General features: G+C 42.8%; 1 protein-coding gene across 3 annotated transcripts in view; it reads left to right on the forward strand.

Annotated features, from left to right (window-relative positions):
* ANKRD44 (ankyrin repeat domain 44) overlaps positions 1-22,304 on the forward strand; it is a 254,719-nt gene that overhangs the window by 164,961 nt on the left and 67,454 nt on the right. For all 3 annotated transcript variants that reach the window (XR_013261861.1, XM_077448708.1, XM_077448709.1), the window contains exons 18-22: positions 5,223-5,424; positions 10,405-10,492; positions 13,226-13,343; positions 13,567-13,783; positions 13,892-13,979. Coding sequence is in view for 2 of the 3 variants with exons in the window: in XM_077448708.1 (XP_077304834.1) it covers positions 5,223-5,424; positions 10,405-10,492; positions 13,226-13,343; positions 13,567-13,783; positions 13,892-13,979 (713 nt within the window). In the remaining variant the exon portion in view is untranslated. The remainder of the gene's footprint in view (positions 1-5,222; positions 5,425-10,404; positions 10,493-13,225; positions 13,344-13,566; positions 13,784-13,891; positions 13,980-22,304) is intronic.

Below are 22,304 nucleotides of genomic sequence, written 5' to 3' on the forward strand. Positions count from 1 at the left end.
GTTTCAGCACCAAAATTTCCATTCGGTGCATCTCTAGTACTTGTAATATTTTTGGGATATGATTGTAAATGTTATCAGCTTAACAGTAATATGATAATCCATAACAGTAGATATTAATAATGTGTTCCATTTTACAAGTTTTCATTCTTCATTAGTAGTGATGCACAGTGGTTGTGCATTAACATTCTCTCATAAGCTCACCATACTAGTTAAAATCTTAGAATCTTTATACAGTCTCCTTTAAGCCTCATACACACGGTCGGACTTTGTATAAACTTTTCCGTGGACTTTTGTACAAAGGGCGTGGTCCACAAGTTTGTATTGCATACACACGGTCGGACTTTTTGACAACAAACACGAACGTAATGACGTCACAACGTACTGACGCCTCTTTAAAAGAGGACGTTCAATGACTCCAGCGCCTCCTTTGGTCAACTTCTGTATTGTAGTCTGATCTTTTGCATTGGTTCTGAGCAAGCGCGTTTGTACCTTGTACAAAAGTCCGATGCTTTTGCGTACACACGGTCGGACTTTGCTCCATCGGACTTTTGTTGCCAGAAAGTTTGTCCGTTCGCACAGCCAACAAAAGTCCGATGAAAACAGAAAAAGTTTGTCCGATGGAGCGTACACACAGTCGGATGTTGCTCCAAAACAGCTAATTTGCATGTTTGTTGTCAAAAAGTCCGACCGTGTGTACGGGCCTTTAGATTTACCAAACCTCTAAAATATAAAGATGTAAGCAATTGCAGTTAGCTAGTCTGTCACTAGGTGGCTCTGTACCAGAATAGTGCTGGTAACAAAGAATAGTGTAATCAGGTGCTAGGTCCCTTTTTGTTAGAGCCCTCCTGTAGTGATGTCATGGGTGAGTCAGTGCCCATATATATAAGATCAGTTGGGAAGAGCCTTAATGCAGTTGAGGCATGGGAGCCTGAGACCCCACCATTTGGAAGATGTAGTCAGCAATTAGAGGCCTTGAACAGGGCTGGTAGACCTGCACCCAGAAGCGTCAGCTGTAGACTTACTTACCCTTATGGTGGTTGAGGCTAGGGCGGGTTGCAAAAGGACTTATGGGCCAGGGCAGGTATTTCCTTGAGTGAGGCTTTCCTCTTGAAGGAACTGGGAGAGGGGTACCCAGCTAAAGGTGTCTGCCGTCATCCTATCTCAGAAGAACTATCAGCAAGGAACAGTGAGTGCACACAAACAGCCTAAGGCCAGAACCTCTGAGTACTAATGACACCAGGTGGAGGGAGGTTGAGTTAGGGAAGATGGCTTGCTATATGTGCTGGTGAATACTTTCACATGTGATTGCTGCAGATGGTCCACTACATGTGACTGGCAATGTACTGTCAAGTGACTCTGGATAGCATGTCAGTGTGATGTGACCGTATTTGCCATCTTTCAACTACCACCAGAAAAGTGCAGCAATGCTATTTATGTGTGGACATTCCTAACTTTGGCATATAAAAGTTAATGGCCAGGAATGTTGTGAGAAGGCCTCTAGCATGTAGAGGGCACAAGATGGCAGAGAGTTAAAGCCTTAGAGCCGGTTCACACAGGGGCGACTCAGATCCGACTTCAGGTCGCCCCTAGTCGCCTCAGGTTGGACAACATTTAAAAATCAATGTAAGTGAATGAGAGCCGTCTTAATGCACGCTACTGAAGTTGTTCCGACTTCAGAGGAGGTTCCTGTACTACTTCAATCCGACTTGTAGGTGACTGGTACCCATTGATTTCAATGGAGGTCGCCTCCAAGTCGGATCTCCATCTATACGGAGGCGACTCTGACAGAATTATTAGCTCTGAAAGGGGAACTCCACGCCAAATTTATGAAAAAAAATTTGGCGTGGGTCCCCCCTCCGAGAGCATACCAGGCCCTTAGGTCTGGTATGAATTCTAAGGGGAACCCCCTACGCCGAGAAAACGACTTGGGGGTCCCCCCAGATCCATACCAGACCCTTATCCGAGCACGCTACCTGGCCAGCCAGGAAAGGGGGTGGGGACGAGCGAGCGCCCCCCCCCCCCTCCTGAGCCGTATCAGGCCGCGTGCCCTCAACATGGGGGGGTGCCCCAAAGCACCTTGTCCCCATGTTGATGAGGACAAGGACCTCTTCCCGACAACCCTGGCCGTTGGTTGTCGGGGTCTGCGGGCGGGGGGCTTATCGGAATCCGGGAGCCCCCCTTTAATAAGGGGGCCCCCCACCCTTTGTGAATGAGTATGGGGTACAATGTACCCCTACCCATTCACCTGTGAATAAAAGTAAAAAAAAAACACAACACACAAGGGTTAAAATAGTTTATTGCACAGCTCCGGGGGTCTTCCATCTTCGGGGGTCTTCTCGCCGGACTCTTCTGCTAGCTCTTTTACTAGTCGAGGAGCCCGGCTTTCTTCTTCGCCGCCGCCCTCTTCTTCTGACTTCGGCGGTCTTGTCCCCCTCTTCGGTTCTTCTTGCCGGGCCACTGCTTCTTCTTCCAGCTCTTTTACTGGCGGTGGCCCGATCTTCTGTCGCCGCCGCCTTCCGTTCTTCTTCTTCTTCTTCTTCATCTTCTTCTGGAGATGTTGACTCGACGCTCTCTCCGGCCTCAATGCCAGGGACGCGGTGCGCGGCGACTTATATAGGGACAAGGGGCGGGGTCACCGGTTGATGTCACATGGTGACCCCGCCCCCTTACGATGTCACAGTCCCAGCATCCTCCGGGACTGTGACATCGTAAGGGGGCGGGGTCACCATGTGACATCAACCGGTGACCCCGCCCCTTGTCCCTATATAAGTCGCCACGCACCGCATCCCTGGCATTGAGGCCGGAGAGAGCGTCGAGTCAACATCTCCAGAAGAAGAACGAAAGGCGGCGGCGGCGACAGAAGACCGGGCCACCTCTAGTAAAAGAGCTGGAAGAAGAAGCGGTGGCTCGGAAAGAAGAACCGAAGAGGGGGACAAGACCCCCGAAGTCGGAAGAAGAGGGCGGCGGCGAAGAAGAAAGCCGGGCTCCTCCGCTAGTAAAATAGCTAGCAGAAGATAGCGGAGGAGTCCGGCGAGAAGACCCCTGATGACGGAAGACCCCCGGAGCTGTGCAATAAACAATTTTTAACCCTGTGTTGTGTTTTACGCATTCACATAGGGTGGGGGGCCGGTATCCGGGGCCCCCTTATTAAAGGGGGCTCCCGGATTCCGATAAGCCCCCCACCCGCAGACCCCGACAACCAATGGCCAAGGTTGTCGGGAAGAGGCCCTTGTCCTCATCAACATGGGGACAAGGTGCTTTGGGGTGGGGGGGCCGCACTCCCCCCCTTCCCTAAGGCAGCCTGGTACGGCTCAGGAGGGTGGGGGGCGCTCGCTCGTCCCCACCCCCTTTCCTGGCCGGCCGGGTAGCGTGCTCAGGTAAGGGTCTGGTATGGATCTGGGGGGGACCCCCACGCCATTTTTTCGGCGTAGGGGTTCCCCTTAGAATCGATACCAGACCTAAGGGCCTGGTATGCTCTCGGAGGGGGAACCCACGTTAAATTTTTTTTCATAAATTTGGCATGGAGTTCCCCCTTCAGAGCTCATTCTCTGATTGGCCACGGCAAAAGTTGCCTGGCCTGGGGCGACTTAAAGTCGTGTTGTAAGTCGCCCCAGGTCGTGTTCAAGTCGTCTCCAAGTTGCCTCACAAAGTCGTCCTGAAGTCGTGTCGCCCCTGTGTGAACCGGCTCTTAAGCAGGTGGGTAGTTGTCCTGGAAGAGAAGAAGCGAGGCATGGACTTGTGCTCCTAACATGCTTACATAGCCATTCACAACCCCCATTACAAGAACCTACCTAACTATCCAGTCAGTTTGTATCCACTCAGGCAGGCCTTTGCATACACAGTTGTTGGTAGATCTATAGAGATTGTACAATCCTATTGTAACCTGTGTAGTGAGCTTTAGTGTAGGGTAGTGTAAATAACTTAGATTTTACTTTAGCAATTGTTAATAAGGAGCGTAACAGAAGAGAAATACAGATAGCCACTGGAGGGAGAATCTATCAATCTGTGTATGTATTGCAATTGCTTCCTGGTTAGAGGCATGATAGATAACAGAAATATGCTAAATTCTCAACCTGAATGTCAAGAAATCCTTGTGCTAATAGGGTCCTTTTGCTAAAACTTATTTTTACCAAGTAGCAAATAAAAAATATATATGTATAATATATACATTTGCTACACAAGCCATATTGTAATAGAATGGTATTAAAAATTACCTTTCCTTTTTAATCTGCGACATTGTAATTTTCTGTAAAATTCAATACAATATGGCAGCCTATGTACAGAACTTCGCAAGAAATTCAATTTCTGGCTTGTGTTTCACTGATTTCTCAGCGGTCTACACTAAGATGCAAGTTCAATTTTAGGCATCCTCTGCAAAAAAAAATTAATTTTCGGTGACATCAATAGAACACTACACGTACATCAGCTAATTCATAATGATAAAGTCACTTCCATTCAGAATCAATATGCACAATTACATTATTAAACAGCTTTTTCTTCAGAGCAAAAACAGGTGGGATTCTGCATCAAAATTTCTTAAAATCCTTGCAATGTGCTTGTTTGTTTTTCTCATCAAGTATTTATCCTTTGAAAGTAATTAAAAATGGACATAGATGATAGATGATCGAACCCCTGCTGAAGCGGCTGAATTTCAGTCCATCTATGGCTGTTTCCATTTCCTATCAAACGGGGCTGTTGGAAAACTGGAAAACTTTTGTTTGATCATCACTGCAGCCAATAGGCTGCAGTGTTGATCAGTGTTTTCTGACAGTGGGAAGTCCCCACAATCAGAATAAAGTAGCGTTTGAGAGACAAATGAGGAGGAAAGAGTGACAGAGGTACTTTGTTCCAAATGAGGCAAAGACACTCCAAATCAGGAACAGTTAGGAGGTATGCATATAGCACATTGCCAAGCTACTCTGTATCTGTCCACTCTTTGTACACAGGTACAATTCTGCTAGCTCAACAGTCTTTCAGTGTGCTATGTAAATTGCTAGGTGCAATATGGAGGGGTGTTGAGGTTAAATTCAAAATAAGGTCCTTACAGTGTGCAGAGAAGGGAAGCCTGCCAGTGTGCTAAATTAATTGTGTCAGTACATATGCTTCAGTTTCTTCGAAAGGAGGGCATGACAACAAACGTTTAAGAACCACTGTCCTAATTTATTTTGTTAGCAGATTATTTCTCAATGCATTTTATTAGTATTTCTATTATCACTATTTAGGCATACAATGGACATCATCAAGCTTTAGAAATACTGCTTAACAATTATGCAGATGTTGATATTAAAGATGAAAAAGGACGAACACCACTGGATCTTGCTTCTTTTAAAGGGCACACAGAGTGTGTTGAAGTTCTTATTAGTCAAGGAGCTTCCATTACTGTGCATGACTCAGTTACTCAAAGAACTCCATTTCATGCTGCTGGTAAGTTCTCTTTAGTCTTCATTATATCATAAAGTCACATATGCATTTTAATTGCCAAAGGTTGTTAAAAGTCTTGACACATGTGGAGTTCAACATTTTCTTTAAAGCAGGCATGTCCAAAGTCCTGCCCGTGGGCCAATCGCGGCCCCCGTTCTGGTTTTGAATGGCCCGCCTGGTTATTTGGACATATCTTTTGTGCCCCCCGATGATCTCCCAGTGCCGGGGGCCACACAAGATGTATATGCCTTGAAAGGGACAGGGAGGAGGCAGGACGAGCGCTGTAAACACACCGGAGAATTTCCTGTTTACGGGAGGCCTCTGTAATAGGAAGTTCCGTCTCCGGCGCTGCCATTGGATGACTGTTCTGTCCATCAAAGGAGGTGGGACTTTCTATTAAAGAGGCCGCCGTGTAAACAGGAGATTCTCCTGTAGGTAAACTTTGGGGCTCGTCAGTGTATTCCTGGCAATGGTGCTGCGTTCCTGGTAATGGTGCTGCGTTCCTGGCAATGGTGAGTGCATTCCTGTCTATGGTGGTGCATTCCTGGCTATGGTTGTGCATTCCTGGCTATGATGGTGCATTCCTGGCAATGGTGGGGGCATTCCTAGCTATGGTTGTGCATTCCTGGCTATGGTGGTGCATTCCTGGCAATGGTGGTGCATTCCTGGCAATGGTGGGGGCATTCCTGGAAATGGTGGTGAATTCCTGGCTATGGTGGGGGCATTTGTGGCAATGGTGGGGGCATTCCTGGCTATGGTTGTGCATTCCTGGTTATGGTGAGTGCATTCCTGGCAATGGTGGGTTCTGCATTCCTGGTAATGGTGAGGCTACATTCATGGCAATGGTGGGTCTGCAGATGGGCACTTGTGAGGCTGCAGATGGGCACTGATTAGGCTGCATTGATGGGCACTGACCATTATGTTGCTTCACAGTTCTTTATTTAAATTTTTTTTTTTCTTGAAACTTCCCTCTTAAAGTGAGGGTGCGTGTTATACACCAATAAATACGGTATGCCCAAATAATGCGACCAAGCTCATCTCTTTACCACACACAGCCACAAAGGCAAGAGAATTCTTGTTGGGCTGTGTATTAGTGCTCAAACTAACACACTTACACCCCTTTCACACCAGGACGTTTTGCAGGTGCTATAGCGTTAGAAATAGCGCCTGCAATCCGCCCTAAAGAAGCTGCACCATTGTGTGTAGTGTGAAAGCCCAGAGGGCTTTCACACTACAGCGGTGCGCTGGCAGGACGTCAAAAAAGTCCTGCCAGCAGCTTCTTTGGAGCGGTGAAGGAGCGGTGTGTTTACCGCTCCTCCACCGCTGCTCCCCATTGAAATCAATGGGGCAGCGCTGTAATACCGCCGGCAAAACACCGCTATTGTGGCGTATTGCCGGCGGTTTTAACCCTTTCGCGGCCGCTAGCGGGGGTAAAAGCGCCCGCTAGCAGCCGAAATGCGCTGCAAATCCACCGCAAATCCGGCGGTAAAACACAGCTAAAAATAGCGGCGTTTTACCGCCGACGCAATGGCCGGTGTGGTGTGAAAGGGGTCTAAGACCGAATTTTAATGGTTCAAAAAATGTCAGGCAAAATGGTCGGCCCTCACCCATGTTCACTTCATCAAATCTGGCCCTCTTTGAAAAAAGTTTGGACACCCCTGCTTTAAAGGACACCAAGAAGACACAGATTCCTCATAGAGTTTTAAAACTGAAGGGTGCCAGTATTGGCGCGGATGTTCTTTTAAGTTGTCTACTTTTATATACACTTTATGATCAGTAAAGTATATCCCTGGTCAGCAAATCCCTGTGGTTAATGAAATACAACAGATAGGTCAGATAGCAGCTTTGAAATGCAAAGAAGAGCAGTGTCGTAAAACATGGTTTTACTGGCACAATTTTCAATTTACTCGACAATATTACTCTCTTCTTTCCCCGAATGTCTTAGGGACCTGTAGAGAAATGCTATTTTCTCCCGTCACTAAATGAGGAGAGATCACAATCCCTAAAATCCCTCAATCCCCTGGTATCCTCACCCTAACCCCCTCCAATGTTTTTTTTCTCTTCTTCTTCCTCCTTCTTAGATATGGTTTAGTACCTTCCTACCCTATACTCTGTTGTTTTTACCTTTCTTCTAAGGCCTCATGCACACTGGACATTTTTACAGCAGCTGTTATTAGCTTCAGACGTTTTTTTTTCTGCAGCCAATAAACTCCCCAGGATGTTTACCTATGTGTCCATGCACACATGGCAGGGGCGTTTTCTGGCTGGAAAAAGCCCAGAACGGGGACGTGGTCTGGACATGGCGGTAGTGGCAGTTGTGTACTGCTAGAGCTCCAGCCATCTCTTCAGCATTTTAGTCTTTTCTATGCAGCTATACCTCTCGGAATGAGTTCAGCAAAGCGGAGGAAGGCGAAGTCTCCAAAAAGCCTCTCCTCGGTCTGAGATTCAGCAGTTTTTCCTTGGTTCACACTCCTCTACATTCAGGGCCCACATGGTGGAGACACAGAGTCTTTATCTGTCTTCCCAGACACCCTGGTTTCTTGTCCACTGAACTCTCCAAGACCATCTGCTACCTCACCCTCTGTGTTGGAAGAACCCGACCTCAGGGCCCTTCTTCAAGCTCTTCCAACAAAGACTGACATGGAGGCACTAGTCCTTTGACTGGAAGAGGCACATTGAAGAGACTTGCATGCAGTGCAGGCTGAAGTACAGCAGCTCTTGGACAGAATTTCAACAGGTGAAACATCCTTGACCTCTGTGGAGAACTGCATCTCACAGTTAGAAAGAGCCCAGACATCACAGGCTGCCCATGTCACATCCATACAGCTGCACCTGGAGGAGCTTGATGATCGGAGCCGCTGTAACAATCTGCGGCTATAGGGATTCCTGGAGGCTACAGGACAAATGTCCTTACAATTGTCCTGGGGATATGCCAGCAACTTGCTACTTCTGCTACTTCTACGCTGTTTAACTCATATCAAATTTTAGTTGATTACTGTTCAAGGTGTTAATGTGTAATGTATTGTTTGTGGAAAAAAATAATTATGATTATTATTATTCAGGATTTATATAGCTCCAACAGCGTTTGTGCAGCACTTTACAACATGACGGCAGACAATACAGTTACAGTACAATTCAATACAGGAGAAATCAGAGGGCCCTGCTCATTAGAGTTTACAATCTAAAAGTGAGGGTACAAAAGGTAATAACTGTGGGGGGTGAGCTGATGGAGAAAGTTCAGTTGTTAGGTGGGTGAAAGAAAAAAAAGAAAATAGGTATATTTATATATGTTTATATCTCTAATCTGCACCCAGAAAAGATGACCCTTCGGGGTATTTGTTCAAAGGGGATCTGCTCACGAAGCACTAAGAATATTTTACAGTATAATTTTGAATGCGAGGCAATCAGCAACATTACATGTCTGACTATTATTGCTGACTTCCTTCTGATAATGCTAGTTACTTTGCTGCTATGCTGATCCTTGAGGTTCAATGGAACATTAATCACTGACTTCAGATCTACAATTTCCATAATAGCAAAAACAGCCTGCATATTTCCTAAATGAAACATTTCTTTAAAAGTGTACATATTTCCTACTTACAATGTTTACCTATGTGTTTGACCTGGTAATCACAGAAAAAAATCACTATTTAAGTAACTGATTTATTTCAAACAACCATTTGTTTTCTAGAATACTTCTCTCTCCTGGAACCCTTATCACATCTCATGTCTTTTCTTTTGACCAAATTAAACCCTCATTGATCCAGAGAAAGACAAAAATAAAATTAAGTGGTGGGGGTTTTTTTTTCTTGGTAATGTGGTTTTTATAAAACTTAAGAACCGCGCTGACTCACAATAAATCAAAATAAAGCCCACCTAACAGGGCCGCCCTGTTCTTTGGGCAACCTAACACACCTCAGTGCAAATTAATCTGGTTTAATATAAATAAAAAGAACCCCCAATGAATTAACTCAAACTTAGTGATACAAATGCAATCATAAAATGTAAAAAATGTGTATAGATACTTCAAATTGATAGAACAAAATACACAAATAATAAACCAACAATCATCCAAATCATTGGTATCAAGGATTATCCACAGATTATATATATCATAAAACATATAGACACCATTAGTGACCATAACTATGACAAAAAAGTGCAACAAAAATAGTGCAAAACATAGTCCATACAAAAATTCTTCTACTGTAAATCGTGCAGAATCCACCACCACTTATGTGAGAAATGGGCAGAGGCGCTTTAAGAGCGGTGTATACACCGCTCCTACAGTACTGCAAAAATGCGACTTGCGGGACTTTTTTTTACCATCCTGCAAGAGCACCACTCCAGCGTGAAAGCACTCAGGCACAGGAGAGGCTCTTTACAGGTGCTATTTTTAGCGTTGTAGCACCTGTAAAGCGCCTCGGTGTGAAAGTAGCCTTAAATTCTATAAATTCAAATAATTTTACTGTGAGAACCAGGACAAGCTTTATGTTTTGTGTTCTTTTTTTGTTGTTGTTGTTTTCTTAATTATTTGTCAAAATTATATACATCAATGAGAAACATTAGCAAAACTGCAGTGCAAACTACAAGTACAAAGTGCACTTGAGATTGCACTGAAAGTGCCCTTGGAAGTGCAGTCGCTGTAGATCGGAGGGGGACATGCAAGGAAAATAGAAAACAGTATTTTAGCTTGCACATGATTGGATGATAAAACTTTTAGAGCTTCCCCTCATTTCAGATCTAACCCTCAAATTTACAACTAGTGCACTTCCAAGTGCCCTTTCGGTGCAATTTCAAGTGCACTTTGCACTTGTAGTGCAAAGTGGATTTGCCTTTCGTAAATAACCCCCATGGCCACTTTGTTATAGTCAACTTGTTACCAGTCTCTTGAAAGGGCAATACGTGTAGATTTTCCATGTAAATAATATTCAGAATAATATATAATAATATATAATAATAACTTTTTGTTTTTCCCCTTAGTTATAAATGGACATACCTCATGTTTACGTTTATTACTTGAAATAGCGGAACAGACTGAAGTTGTAAATGTGGTGGATGAAAAGAAACAGTAAGCATTATGTTTTGCACACCTTGATTAGCACTTTCATTTTTATCCAACCCCTTTAGTTTGTATTTTACCAAGGTCCCCAATAATTGTTCAGTCTAATGAATTGCCTCTTTTGGGCAAAAACACACTTAGATTAATTGACTTATGAATAATTCACTATATATAATGATTTGCTGCTGTATTTCAAATTTCTTGCCAGCTAACTAGTAGCCTCAAACTACATTTAACAAGGGCATTTATGGGCATACAACTAATTTTTGTGGCAAGAATCCGCAGAATTTTGCAGCTGTGATTGCAGATGTATAGTATGTGAATAGGTGTGGATGGGATGTCTGTACAAAGCAATGACAGGCTGACAATAGCCATGGCTGTTCACATACTGTAGGTCAGCCTTTCTCAACCTTTTCAACACAGAGGAACCCTTGAAATAGTTTTCCGGTCTCGGGGAACCCCTGCTAAAAATTTTAAATCTACAACTCATGATACAATAGTGTGATGGTCAGTGGGAAGAATGGTCCTTACACTTGTGGTCATTGGGAAGAATTACCTCCTTACAGATAGCTAAAAACATCAATGGTGTCAGTGGGAACTTATCTGAGAGGCAGAAATTTCCCAATGCTGAAGGAACCCCTAGCAACCTTTGGAGGAACCCCAGGGTTCCACGGAACCCTGGTTGAGAATCACTGCTGTAGGTATATCTGCAGATGCAGCAGTTACCTGCAGTTAGGCACAGATGTCCGACCCTGGATGAAGTCTGTTCATTTGTCTCTGTTGCTAATTACATGAAACATTACTACAATAGCATAATAACAAAAAAAAAGAAAAAACTGCTGAAAGGTGTTTATGCTGTAGATACCTACAACAGCTTGTAGTGCCCCTCTCTGCTCGAATGTGCCTGAGAGGCGAGGTGCGTGGCACAGAGACAGTGATTTAAAATGAATGGAGATGGGTAGAAGAGAAGTCCTCTGACCAGCAGGAGTGAGGTGGATGGGAGGCTCTGTGCCCAAAAGGAGGAGGGAGGTAGTATGAGGAGGACGTTTAAGCTTGAAGATGCTGAGAGAAGGAAGGGGGTCTGTGACCTGGGAGGTAAGGTAGGTGGTAGGGAGACACAGTGACCAGAGAAGGAGGTGGTGGGAAGTGCAACAGAGGCACAGTATTACATGTGCTTCTGTTTTAATTCCAAAATTGGCTAAACAGAAGTTAAGTTATTTTATTATTAAGGATATAAAAAAGCAGCTTGAGACGTGGTGACAGCTTTGCCAATGTTTTGCAAAAGCATACAGGGAGCGTGGTGTTCACATTGGGGTTGATTTACTAAAACTGGAGCGTGCAAAATCTGGTTCAGCTCTGCATAGAAATGAGTCAGCTTTCAGGTTATAGTGTCAAAGTTTAATTGAACAAGCTGAAGTTAGAAGCTGATTGGCTACCATGCACAGCTGCACTGGATTCTGAGTGCTCCAACTTTAGCAAATCAACCCCATTGTTCTTTTACAAGCTTAGGCCCTAGTTCTTATTTACGCTTGTCATGAAAATAGGTGGTTGAGCCATGTTACTGCCCTCCAACTGTCACCTTTAGCCCATATTCACATCGAGCCGTTCTGACATGCGATTTGACATGTCAAATCACCAGCTATTGTCAGCAATGGCACTGTCTGGATTGGTGCGATGTCGACTTTGTGACACCGCACCGATTCCCAAAAGGAGTTCCTGTAGTACTTTTGGTGACTTCGGGGGCCATTTGAATAGACATCTGTGCATGAACCTGCACATATGTCTGTCAGATCACCCTCGAAGTCAGACTGCAGCTTCAGCTGAACTCGCTCAATTTCAAACCTGCCCTCAATGTGAACCTGGGCTCAAGCTGCAAAGGCAGCTGGATGGGGATATACATGGCTGCAATGCTTTGTGGCTGTGGAAAAAATTATCCACTTGCTGACCGCCCACCGTGCATTTACCTAGTACGTGATCTGATACTTCCGGGTCTGGGGAACACGCGAGTAATCACAGTGAGAGCCCAGCGGCAGATATCATGGATCATGTCTGCCAGCACCTGACGATTACACAGTACACAGGCAGAACGACACTCTGCATATGTTAACAAGGCAAAATGCCGTTCTGTCAAAAGGGAAGGTATTGAGCCAAAGGGAGCCAGGGCTTTCGCTACCCTTGGGATGGTGTCACCCCTCTGGCGGGTGTCACCCAGGTGCGGATCGCACTCCAGCTACTGAAAACAACTATTTATGGCAGCTTTGCTACACAGTTTGAGAACTGTGTTGTTCAATTTACAACAGGTCCCAGCAGCTTCACACATGGGCATGTCCTCAGTGAGGAAGCACTCCAGGATGTAAAAGGTACACCTTAGATTCTTAATTGGTTAAGTTGTAATTTTAGAAGCTCCATTAGTTTGAATATTGGAAAAAAAAATTACATTGCTATTGTGTGGATTGTTTCATTGTTGGTGCTTTAGAGTACCTAGTGTCAGGGCTGGTCCTAGACTATTTTATGCCCTAGGCAAGACCATATACTTGCACCCCCCCCCCCCCTCCAAAAAATAAAAAATAAAACTACAGTACAGTATATTGATATATTGATTGAAACTATCAGTTGTATACCTGTGAATATTTGTGTGTATCTATGTTTATGTTTTAAATAGTTTTTTTTTTAGTTAGACGAGAGTATACGAGAGAATTTTGTTTTGCCTTCTGTATTTTATTTTATTTTTTTAATCAACAGAACACCTTTGATGCTCGCAGTTGAATATGGGCACATCGATGCTGTTTCCTTGTTACTTGAAAAAGAAGCATCCGTAGATGCAATGGATATATATGGATGTACAGCTTTGCACAGAGGAGTAAGTTCATTGTGTTTTCAAACACAAACAAATACTGAACATCTGTACTGTTAATGAAAATTCATACAACACCACTTCTTTTCCTACAAAACAATGAAAAATTATTTAAACAAAACTCCAGGATGATACATTAAACTTACTTAGATTTCTTGTGTGTGAACGTTTCCTGTTTTGATTTTGCAGTGTACACCAATCAAACTATGATTGTGACATTTATTCTTAGGTAATGACAGGCCATGAAGAATGCATTCAGATGTTACTGGATCAGGAAGCATCGGTATTATGTACAGATCTAAAGGGACGGACGCCGCTTCATTATGCCACTTCTCAGGGACATTCTACACTGCTTAGTGAATTGTTGCAGATTGCACTTTCAGAAGAAGACTACAGCTTCAAGGACAATTCCGGGTATACGCTTTTGCATTGGTCATCATATAATGGTAAGTCAAGCATGTAAATGTGAAACTCAAAAAACACAGATATGTCTGTGCTTTAACATACAGCAAAACCCTGCCCTATTAATCCCTATTAATACTGTTTTTCTGCAGGCAATGAAAATTGTTTAGAGGTACTTTTGGAACAAAAGCCTTTCCGTAATATTTGTGGAAATCTTTTTTCACCTCTCCACTGTGCAGTGTATGTATTTTTAAATCTCTTATTTTTTTCTACAAAATACTACTGTCTATACTATTACTGTCATAGTAACTCTTTAACATAAACATTAACAATCACATATATTCTGTGAAGTAAACCTTTTTTGTATAAGGATTCTTTGGAAATAATTTAATAATTTAGTTTATGATAACATTGGACGTAAATGTAACGAGGAACTATCAAACCACTAATTCCACAATTTTAAATATGCAGAATATATATGTGCTGTTTAACTGGTAGTATATATATGTAACTCTGGTGAGTTATTCTTGTGATTTACTAGACCAGGCCACATTTCATAAAATTCACAATTGCAGGTCTTCCCCTTCCCATGTTACCTGCCTGCACATTGTACTATAAATTAACATTATCACACTTCTAGGGTCTTTTTGTGGTCTCCTCCTCACCTACACTTTTTAAATACCCCTTCCTCAGCTCCCAGCTACTTTGTGTGACCTATTTATCATTATGTTTTAACATCTCCACCCTGGTGCTTAGACATCAGTTTACACCATCAGTCATGTTCTCAAACTTCTAGCTGTCTCAGACTTAATGGAACCATGGGATTGGATAAATCTGTAGAATAGTGTGTTTATTGTTTAACACATTTCCATACCTCCTATCATGTTCTGAACACTCAACATCTGCCTTGTCACATTCCATGTTGATTGGACTAGGCCGGTGAACTACCCGTTTGGCTATAAATGGTTCCTGGCATTCATAAGGAGTGCTACTAGCTATACCATTACCTACATAAATGAAAACCTTCTCAGAAACCAACGATTACTCTGCCTCACAGGAAATCAACATTGGTAGCAGGATGTGAAATACAAGCATACCTGCAGCTAAAAGGGATTTTCAAGTAGAACATATGTAAAAACCACTGTTCACGGGTGCCTTAAGGGGTACCACACACACATGCTCTGAAAACACAATTGATGATGGAAATATTAAAATTAGCATAGATTATGCAATGTATGGCCAAACATGATTACACCAATAATTTACCCTTACTGGCTATTCAATACCATTCTGAAACCATGGTGTTGCCCCTCACCTTTGTAGCTACACCAGTCTCCACTCTACTTGGAAGGCTTTCCATAAAATATTGCAGTTTGTCTGTGAGAAATTGGGCCAAATTAGCCAAAACAGCATATGTGAGATACCAATGTTAGATGAGAAAATATGATCTGCGATCAACATTGCAATTCACCCCAAAAATGTTTATTAGGGCTAAGGTCAGGGCTTTGTGCAGGTCACTCGATTTCCATCCATACTCATCCTTATCAAACCATGTATTTTTAGACCTAGCTTTGCGCACTTGCTTGTCATGCAGGAACAGAAAATTACATTTCTTGAACTGCTGCCACAAGGTTAGAGATGCACAATATTCTAAGATGTTGCATTAACAGTACATTTCATTGGCTCCCTTGAACTCAATAATTTGGAGGGGCGTCCACATACTTTCTGTCTGTAATGGTAGGTGTAACAGTAAGATGCCTGCAAATGTTTGGCTATAAGGTGTACTGCATTTACTGTAGCCCTTTGCAATTAGAACCAATTAGCTACACAGCCATAGTAAGTGCACCCACAAGGATATTGTTGAAGGTTTTATAGGCCAAAGTCTTTAAACAGGAGCTTCATGTTATCTACTTAAAACCAAAATTAAACTTTCTAATAATTGTCCCCGTATGAATAATGTGGCGGCACAGTGGTGTAGTGGTTAGCACTCTCACCTAGCAGTAAGAAGGGTCACTGGTTTGAATCCCAACCACAACACTACCTGCCAGGAGCTTGCATGTTCTCCCTGTGCCTGCGTGGGTTTCCTCCAGGTACTCCGGTTTCCTCCCACAATCCAAAGACATGCAGGTAGGTTAATTGGCTTCTGTCCAAAATTGGCCCTAGTATATGAATGGGGACCTTGGATTGTGGGCTCCTTGAGGGTAGGGACTGATGTGAGTGTGCAATGTGTCTTTATTGAACCATACTAACTATGAAACTATAAATAAAACATATTTACTAGTCCATGGAGTCCAACGTTGTCTATTTTGCCGGAGTTTGAGCAAAATGCTCTTTGCGCCGTTCTGTTCCCATGCTTCCATCTTGAAATGGGATCCTGCGTATGCAAAACCATACAGCAGGTCTTTTGGACCTGATCATGTAAAAAAATTATATCCCATTGAGCAGTAAGAGATGTTTCCAAAGGCAGAAATCCAAAGGCATGTACTCACTATTATTCATGGTCAAAAAATAAACAAGACATTGGAGGCTGGTCCTTGACCTGAAAGTATTATATTGGTAGATATTGCAATATATATATTTCCATATTCCAATGCAGACAGATTTTCAGTGTTATCAATGCTTTTTCAGAATTGGGGAAACAAACTATCAGTTCCTTCCTTCCTTATGTTTTTTACAAAAGTAATCTTAAGAAAGAAGGCATCCACATCCACCATTATTTAGATAACATCTTAGTCCTCACAAAAAACAAAACAAGACTGTAGCTCCACAGGGAGAAAGATCTCTTCAGAGGTTCAGGTGGATTATCTGTCACAAGAATAGCAGCCTGTCTCCCCTTCCATCATTGGTTCACTTAGGGGCACTCTTGGATACACAGAACAACACTCATTTACAATTTGTACACTGCTCCAAGACTTCTGTCACATCCATCTAGCTGCTGGTGCCAGTCATTCTTGGATCTGTCACTCCCAAATAGACTCCTCACAAACACATGCAAAGCCACACACCGCTCTCACAGAACAACACAATTTTGCTCCCATAAGATAAAATACTGATCATACATAGTTGGATAGAAATAGTCCTAGAAATGTCTCTTCTGTCAACAACTCAGTTTCTAGGCGATAGGTTCACTGGTAGCCAGAATGGAGATGTGTTTTTTCTGTAAAACCCAATAAACATATATATACAGTGGTGTGAAAAAGTGTTTGCCCCCTTCCTCATTTCCTGTTCCTTTGCATGTTTGTCACACTTAAGTGTTTCGGAACATCAAACCAATTTAAACAATAGTCAAGGACAACACAAGTAAACACAAAATGCAATTTGTAAATGAAGGTGTTTATTATTAAAGGTGAAAAAAAATCCAAACCATCATGGCCCTGTGTGAAAAAGTGATTGCCCCCCTTGTTAAAACATACTATAACTGTGGTTGTCCACACCTGAGTTCAATTTCTCTAGCCACAGCCAGGCCTGATTATTGCCACACCTGTTCACAATCAAGGCATCACTTAAATAGGAGCTGCTTGACACAGTAAGGTCCACCAGAAGATCCTTAAAAGCTACACATCATGCCGAGACCCAAAGAAATTCAGGAACAATTGAGAAAGAAAGTATTTGAGATCTATCAGTCTGGAAAGGGTTATAAAGCCATTTCCAAAGCTTTGGGAATCCAGCGAACCACAGTGAGAGCCATTATCCACAAATGGGAAAGACATGGAACAGTGGTGAACCTTCCCAGGAGTGGCCGGCCGCCCAAAATTACCCCAAGAGCGCAGCGACGACTCATCCAAGAGGTCACAAAAGACCCCACAACAACGTCCAAGGAACTGCAGGCCTCACTTGCCTCAGTTAAGGTCAGCGTTCATGCCTCCACCATCAGGAAAAGACTGGGCAAAAATGGCCTGCATGGCAGAGTTCCAAGGAGAAAACCACTGCTGAGCAAAAAGAACATCAAAGCTCATCTCAATTTCTCCACAACACATCTTGATGATCCCCAAGACTTTTGGGACAACATTCTGTGGACCGATGAGACAAAAGTGAAACTCTTTGGAAGGTGTGTGTCCAAGTATATCTGGCGTAGAAGGAACACTGCATTTCATAAAAAGAACATTATACCAACAGTAAAATATGGTGGTGGTAGTGTGATGGTCTGGGGCTGTTTTGCTGCTTCAGGACCTGGAAGACTTGCCGTGATAAAAGGAACTATGAATTCTGCTGTCTACCAAGAGATCCTGAAGGAGAATGTCCGACCATCTGTTCGTGTACTCAAGCTGAAACGAACTTGGGTTCTGCAGCAGGGCAATGATCCTAAACACACCAGCAAGTCCACCACCGAATGGCTGAAGAAAAACAAAATGAAGACTTTGGAGTGGCCTAGCCAAAGTCCTGACCTGAATCCTATTGAGATGTTGTGGTATGACCTTAAAAAGGCCGTTCATGCTCAAAAACCCGCTAATGTAACTGAATTAGGACAATTCTGCAAAGATGAGTGGGCCAAAATTCATCCAGGACGCTGTAAAAGCCTCATTGCACGTTATCGCAAATGCTTGGTTGCAGTTGTTGCTGCTAAGGGTGGCCCAACCAGTTATTAGGTTTAGGGGGCAATCACTTTTTCACACAGGGCCATGATGGTTTGGATTTTTTTTCACCTTTAATAATAAACACCTTCATTTACAAATTGCATTTTGTGTTTACTTGTGTTGTCCTTGACTATTGTTTAAATTGGTTTGATGTTCCGAAACACTTAAGTGTGACAAACATGCAAAGGAACAGGAAATGAGGAAGGGGGCAAACACTTTTTCACACCACTGTATATAAAAAAAAATATTCTCAAGCCAAGGACATTGGCCCTTGATTACAGGTATGCCTTTCTTTTGGTCAAGAATCAAATTTCTTCTGAGATTTTTGTCAGAGTCAAAGTCATAATGATTATGCCTTACTTGCCAAACCACCCTTGATTTTCCTTCCTGTTACAACTGAATGTGAAGAACTCAGCACCATTGCCAAATCTCACAGATCTACTACAAAAAATGCCCTTTGAATCTCCAATTGATGGTCTGCTTTTAGAAAGGCACAACCTAATGGCCCAAGGTTGCTTATCCAGAGTAATTTCTACACTACTTTTCTCCAGGAAGGAAATCACAAACAGGACTTACAACAGATTTGTAGATTCCGCCTGTATTGTCCTCTATCTGCCAGATAAAGCAATGGCCTTCCATATCTTAGAATTTTTCCAGAGGCCTGGATTTTTCCTGGATAAAGGCTTAAGTGTTTATTTGTTGACAGACTGTATTTTAGCACTTTCTGCATGTACTGCTGAATAATGGGCTACTAAGTTGGTTGTGCCATTTTCAAAGTGGCCAGATGTCTCCATCCTGAAAGAAAGCCATGTTTTTTTAAATAGGATGTCCCAATAGTGTAGGACTTTCTTTCATCCCTGAGTGTTAGCCTGAGGGAAGATTGTTCACTTAACGTCCTTGCGCTTTAGTCTGACTCTCTGTTAGCAACCACTTCTGCTGGGAGGGTGGCAGAGTTAGGAGCCTTAACTATAAAGAACCTTTCCTTTCCCTTTACCTGGACTAGGTGGTATGACACCATTACAATCCTTTACTCTGAAGGTGATCTCTTTACATCTAAGCCAAGAGATAGTTTCTCCACCTTTCAGAGTCATATAGAACAGTGAAATTCATCCACTGGAGGTGGGAGGGACTTTGTAGGTTTACATTGAGGCCATAGCAGACTGCAGATATCCAACCACCTTCTTGTTCTGCCTTCAGGAGGAATAAAGAAAAGTGGCCCCACTAGAACAATCACCTATGTAATTGACCTGCTCTATAGGGAAAAAGGTTTGGCTCCATTAGAGGGAGTCTCTGCACACTCAATGACTCGAGAACTTTGTCGACTTCCTGGGTGACAGCTTGCCAAGTGTCTCCAGAAGCCATCTGCAGGGCGGCATTCTGGTTTTCAGCTAACACCCTTACCATTATTTTGTCGAGCCTGCCTGCTTTTCAATTGTTTAATGTGACAAGAAAAATACTATCCACAATGCTTAAATGTACATGACACCCCTGCAGCCAAAACAACACCAACAAATTAGTATTTAACTGTTCTGCCCAGTACTATAATACCTATTTTATTTGAATGAATTTTAACATGACTAGGTCACTGAATTCTATTTATTTTGTTTTATTAAGAAAGCTAGAATCCTTTTAGTGCAGGTCAAACATGATCCCTGCTGATCAGTGTCATTTACTGTACAATAAGGGGCTCCCCTTATCTTATTTTCATAATTTTTTTCAACAACAAAAAAAAAAAACATGCTTTCTTGCTTATGCTTTCTTTAATTGAATCATTACAGCTGACTATTTTTTTTAAGCTGAAACAATTGGGCATCTAATTACAGAATTTAAAATGATTACATGGAAGGTATTTTAACTGTCACAGGATTAACTGTCACAGGATTAACTGTCACAGGGTGTTTCTTTCTGGTACAATATTTTTATTGGAATATATAAAAAAAGGATACAAATGCAACATTACAGCACAGGGGATAACAGCAGTAGGCTCAAGACAAAACAACATGTTTAACTACACCTATGGGTTGTGTTTTTCCCTTTTTTCTTAAAAGAATAAACTGTGGATCAACAGGGATCCTCCAGCCAAGGGCAGGGGTCAACGCAGGGTGCCTTAATGAACCTTAAGGCACATGAGCTGGAGTGTAGAACAGTCCACAGGAATATATGGCAACAAAGCTTAAACTGGTAATTTAATGAGATAAAAAGGGGGGGGGGCAAGGAGCAGGGGGGAAGAGAGAGATGGAAAGAAAGACAAGGAGAAGAGAAATGAAAGAGACAGGAGGAGAAAGTTCCCCCAGGCTGGGAGATGGGTGAGGTCAATTGAACAGGCCCAGGCTGGTCATCAGGGTGTTTCTTACAATACTGAGCTTTACAAAGCCCTGATAAAAAGATGAGCCAGGTTGGTGAATTGATTACTCTCTCCTGCGGTTAAGCAATGCAGCCTGAGCACGGATAATGAAAACGCAGCAGCAGACTTAGAGCTCATCATTTAGACTTATGAGCTCATGCTGCTTTTTTTCCTTTCAGCGTATTTCATGTTAGCACATTGGCATACAGCACACCAAATTGTCTCCTAGTGCTGACCCACATATCTGTGAAAAAAACTTTCTGAAAGTCAATATTTTCATAGGACTTGGCATCACCACTCAGTCTCCATGTGACATAGGTTAGGCCTGGCAAGTGCATTGTGTCTCAGAGGTCAGGAGGGAATGCACACATGCTTCAGCAAAGGTAGAAGCAGGCATGGTGCCTGCTGTGAAACTTTGACATTACGTTATTTTCTTGGTTCACAGTGCAGACATACGGTACTTAACCACTTCAGCCCCAGAAGGATTTGCCCCCTTCCTGACCAGGCCATCTTTTGCGATGTGGCACTGCATCGGTTTAACTGAAAATTGCATGGTCCTGCGATGTTTTACACAAACAAAATTCATGTCCCCTTTTCCCCACAAATACAGCTTTCTTTTGGTGGTATTTGATCACCTCTGCGGTTTTTATTTTTTGCACTATAAACAAAAAAAGAGGGACACTTTAAAAAAACACAATGTTTTTTTTTTACGAAAGGCAAATCCACTTTGCACTACAAGTGCACTGCAAGTGCACTTAAAAGTGCACTTGCAAGTGCAGGTGCTGTAGATCTGAGAGGGACATCCAAGGAAAACAAAAAACAGCATTTTTGCTTGCATATGATTGGATGATAAAATCAGCAGAGCTTCCCCTAATTTCAGAGCTTCCCCTCAAATCTACGGTGATCTACAGCGACTGCACTTACAAGTGCACTTTCAAGTGCACTTGCAGTGCACTTGTAGTGCAAAGTGGATTTGCCTTTCGTAAATAACCCCCAATATTTTGTACTTTTTGTTATGAAAAATATCCCCAAAAAAACCCCCAAAAAAACAGTCTTTGTCAGTTTAGGCCGATATGTATCCTTCTACATATTTTTGGTAAAAAAAATCACAATAAGCATATATTGATTGATTTGCGCAAAAGTTATAGCGTCTATAAAATAAGGGATAGATGTATGTCATTTTTAGTCTTATTTGTTTGTTTTTTTGTACTAGTAATGGCAGCAATCTGCGATTTTTATAGGGACTGTGGCATTGTGGCAGACAGATCGGACACTTTTGACACTTTTTTGGGACCACTGACATTTATACAGTGATCAGAGCTAAAAGTAGCCACTGAGTACTGTATAAATGTTGCTGGCAGGGAATGGATTAACACTAGGGGGCAAACAAGGGGTTAAATGTGTTCCCTCAATGTGTCTTCTAACTGTAGGGGTGGGAGTGACTAGAGGAGGAGACAGATCATTGTTCCTACATAGTAGAAACAGACAATCTGTCTCCTCTCCCCTGACAGAACCGGGATTTGTTTGTTTACGCACACACATCCCTGTTCTCGTTCAGTCACAAGCAATCGCAGCTGCCTGGCGGACATCGCGCCCGCTGGGTACGGGCATCGGCTTCGGGGACAAGCTGCGTACGTGCCTGCAATA

The sequence above is a fragment of the Lithobates pipiens genome, unplaced genomic scaffold, assembly GCF_037356315.1.
Source record: "Lithobates pipiens isolate NorthernLeopardFrog02 unplaced genomic scaffold, aLitPip1_a1.2 Scaffold_22, whole genome shotgun sequence".
Taxonomy (NCBI): Eukaryota; Metazoa; Chordata; class Amphibia; order Anura; family Ranidae; genus Lithobates; species Lithobates pipiens.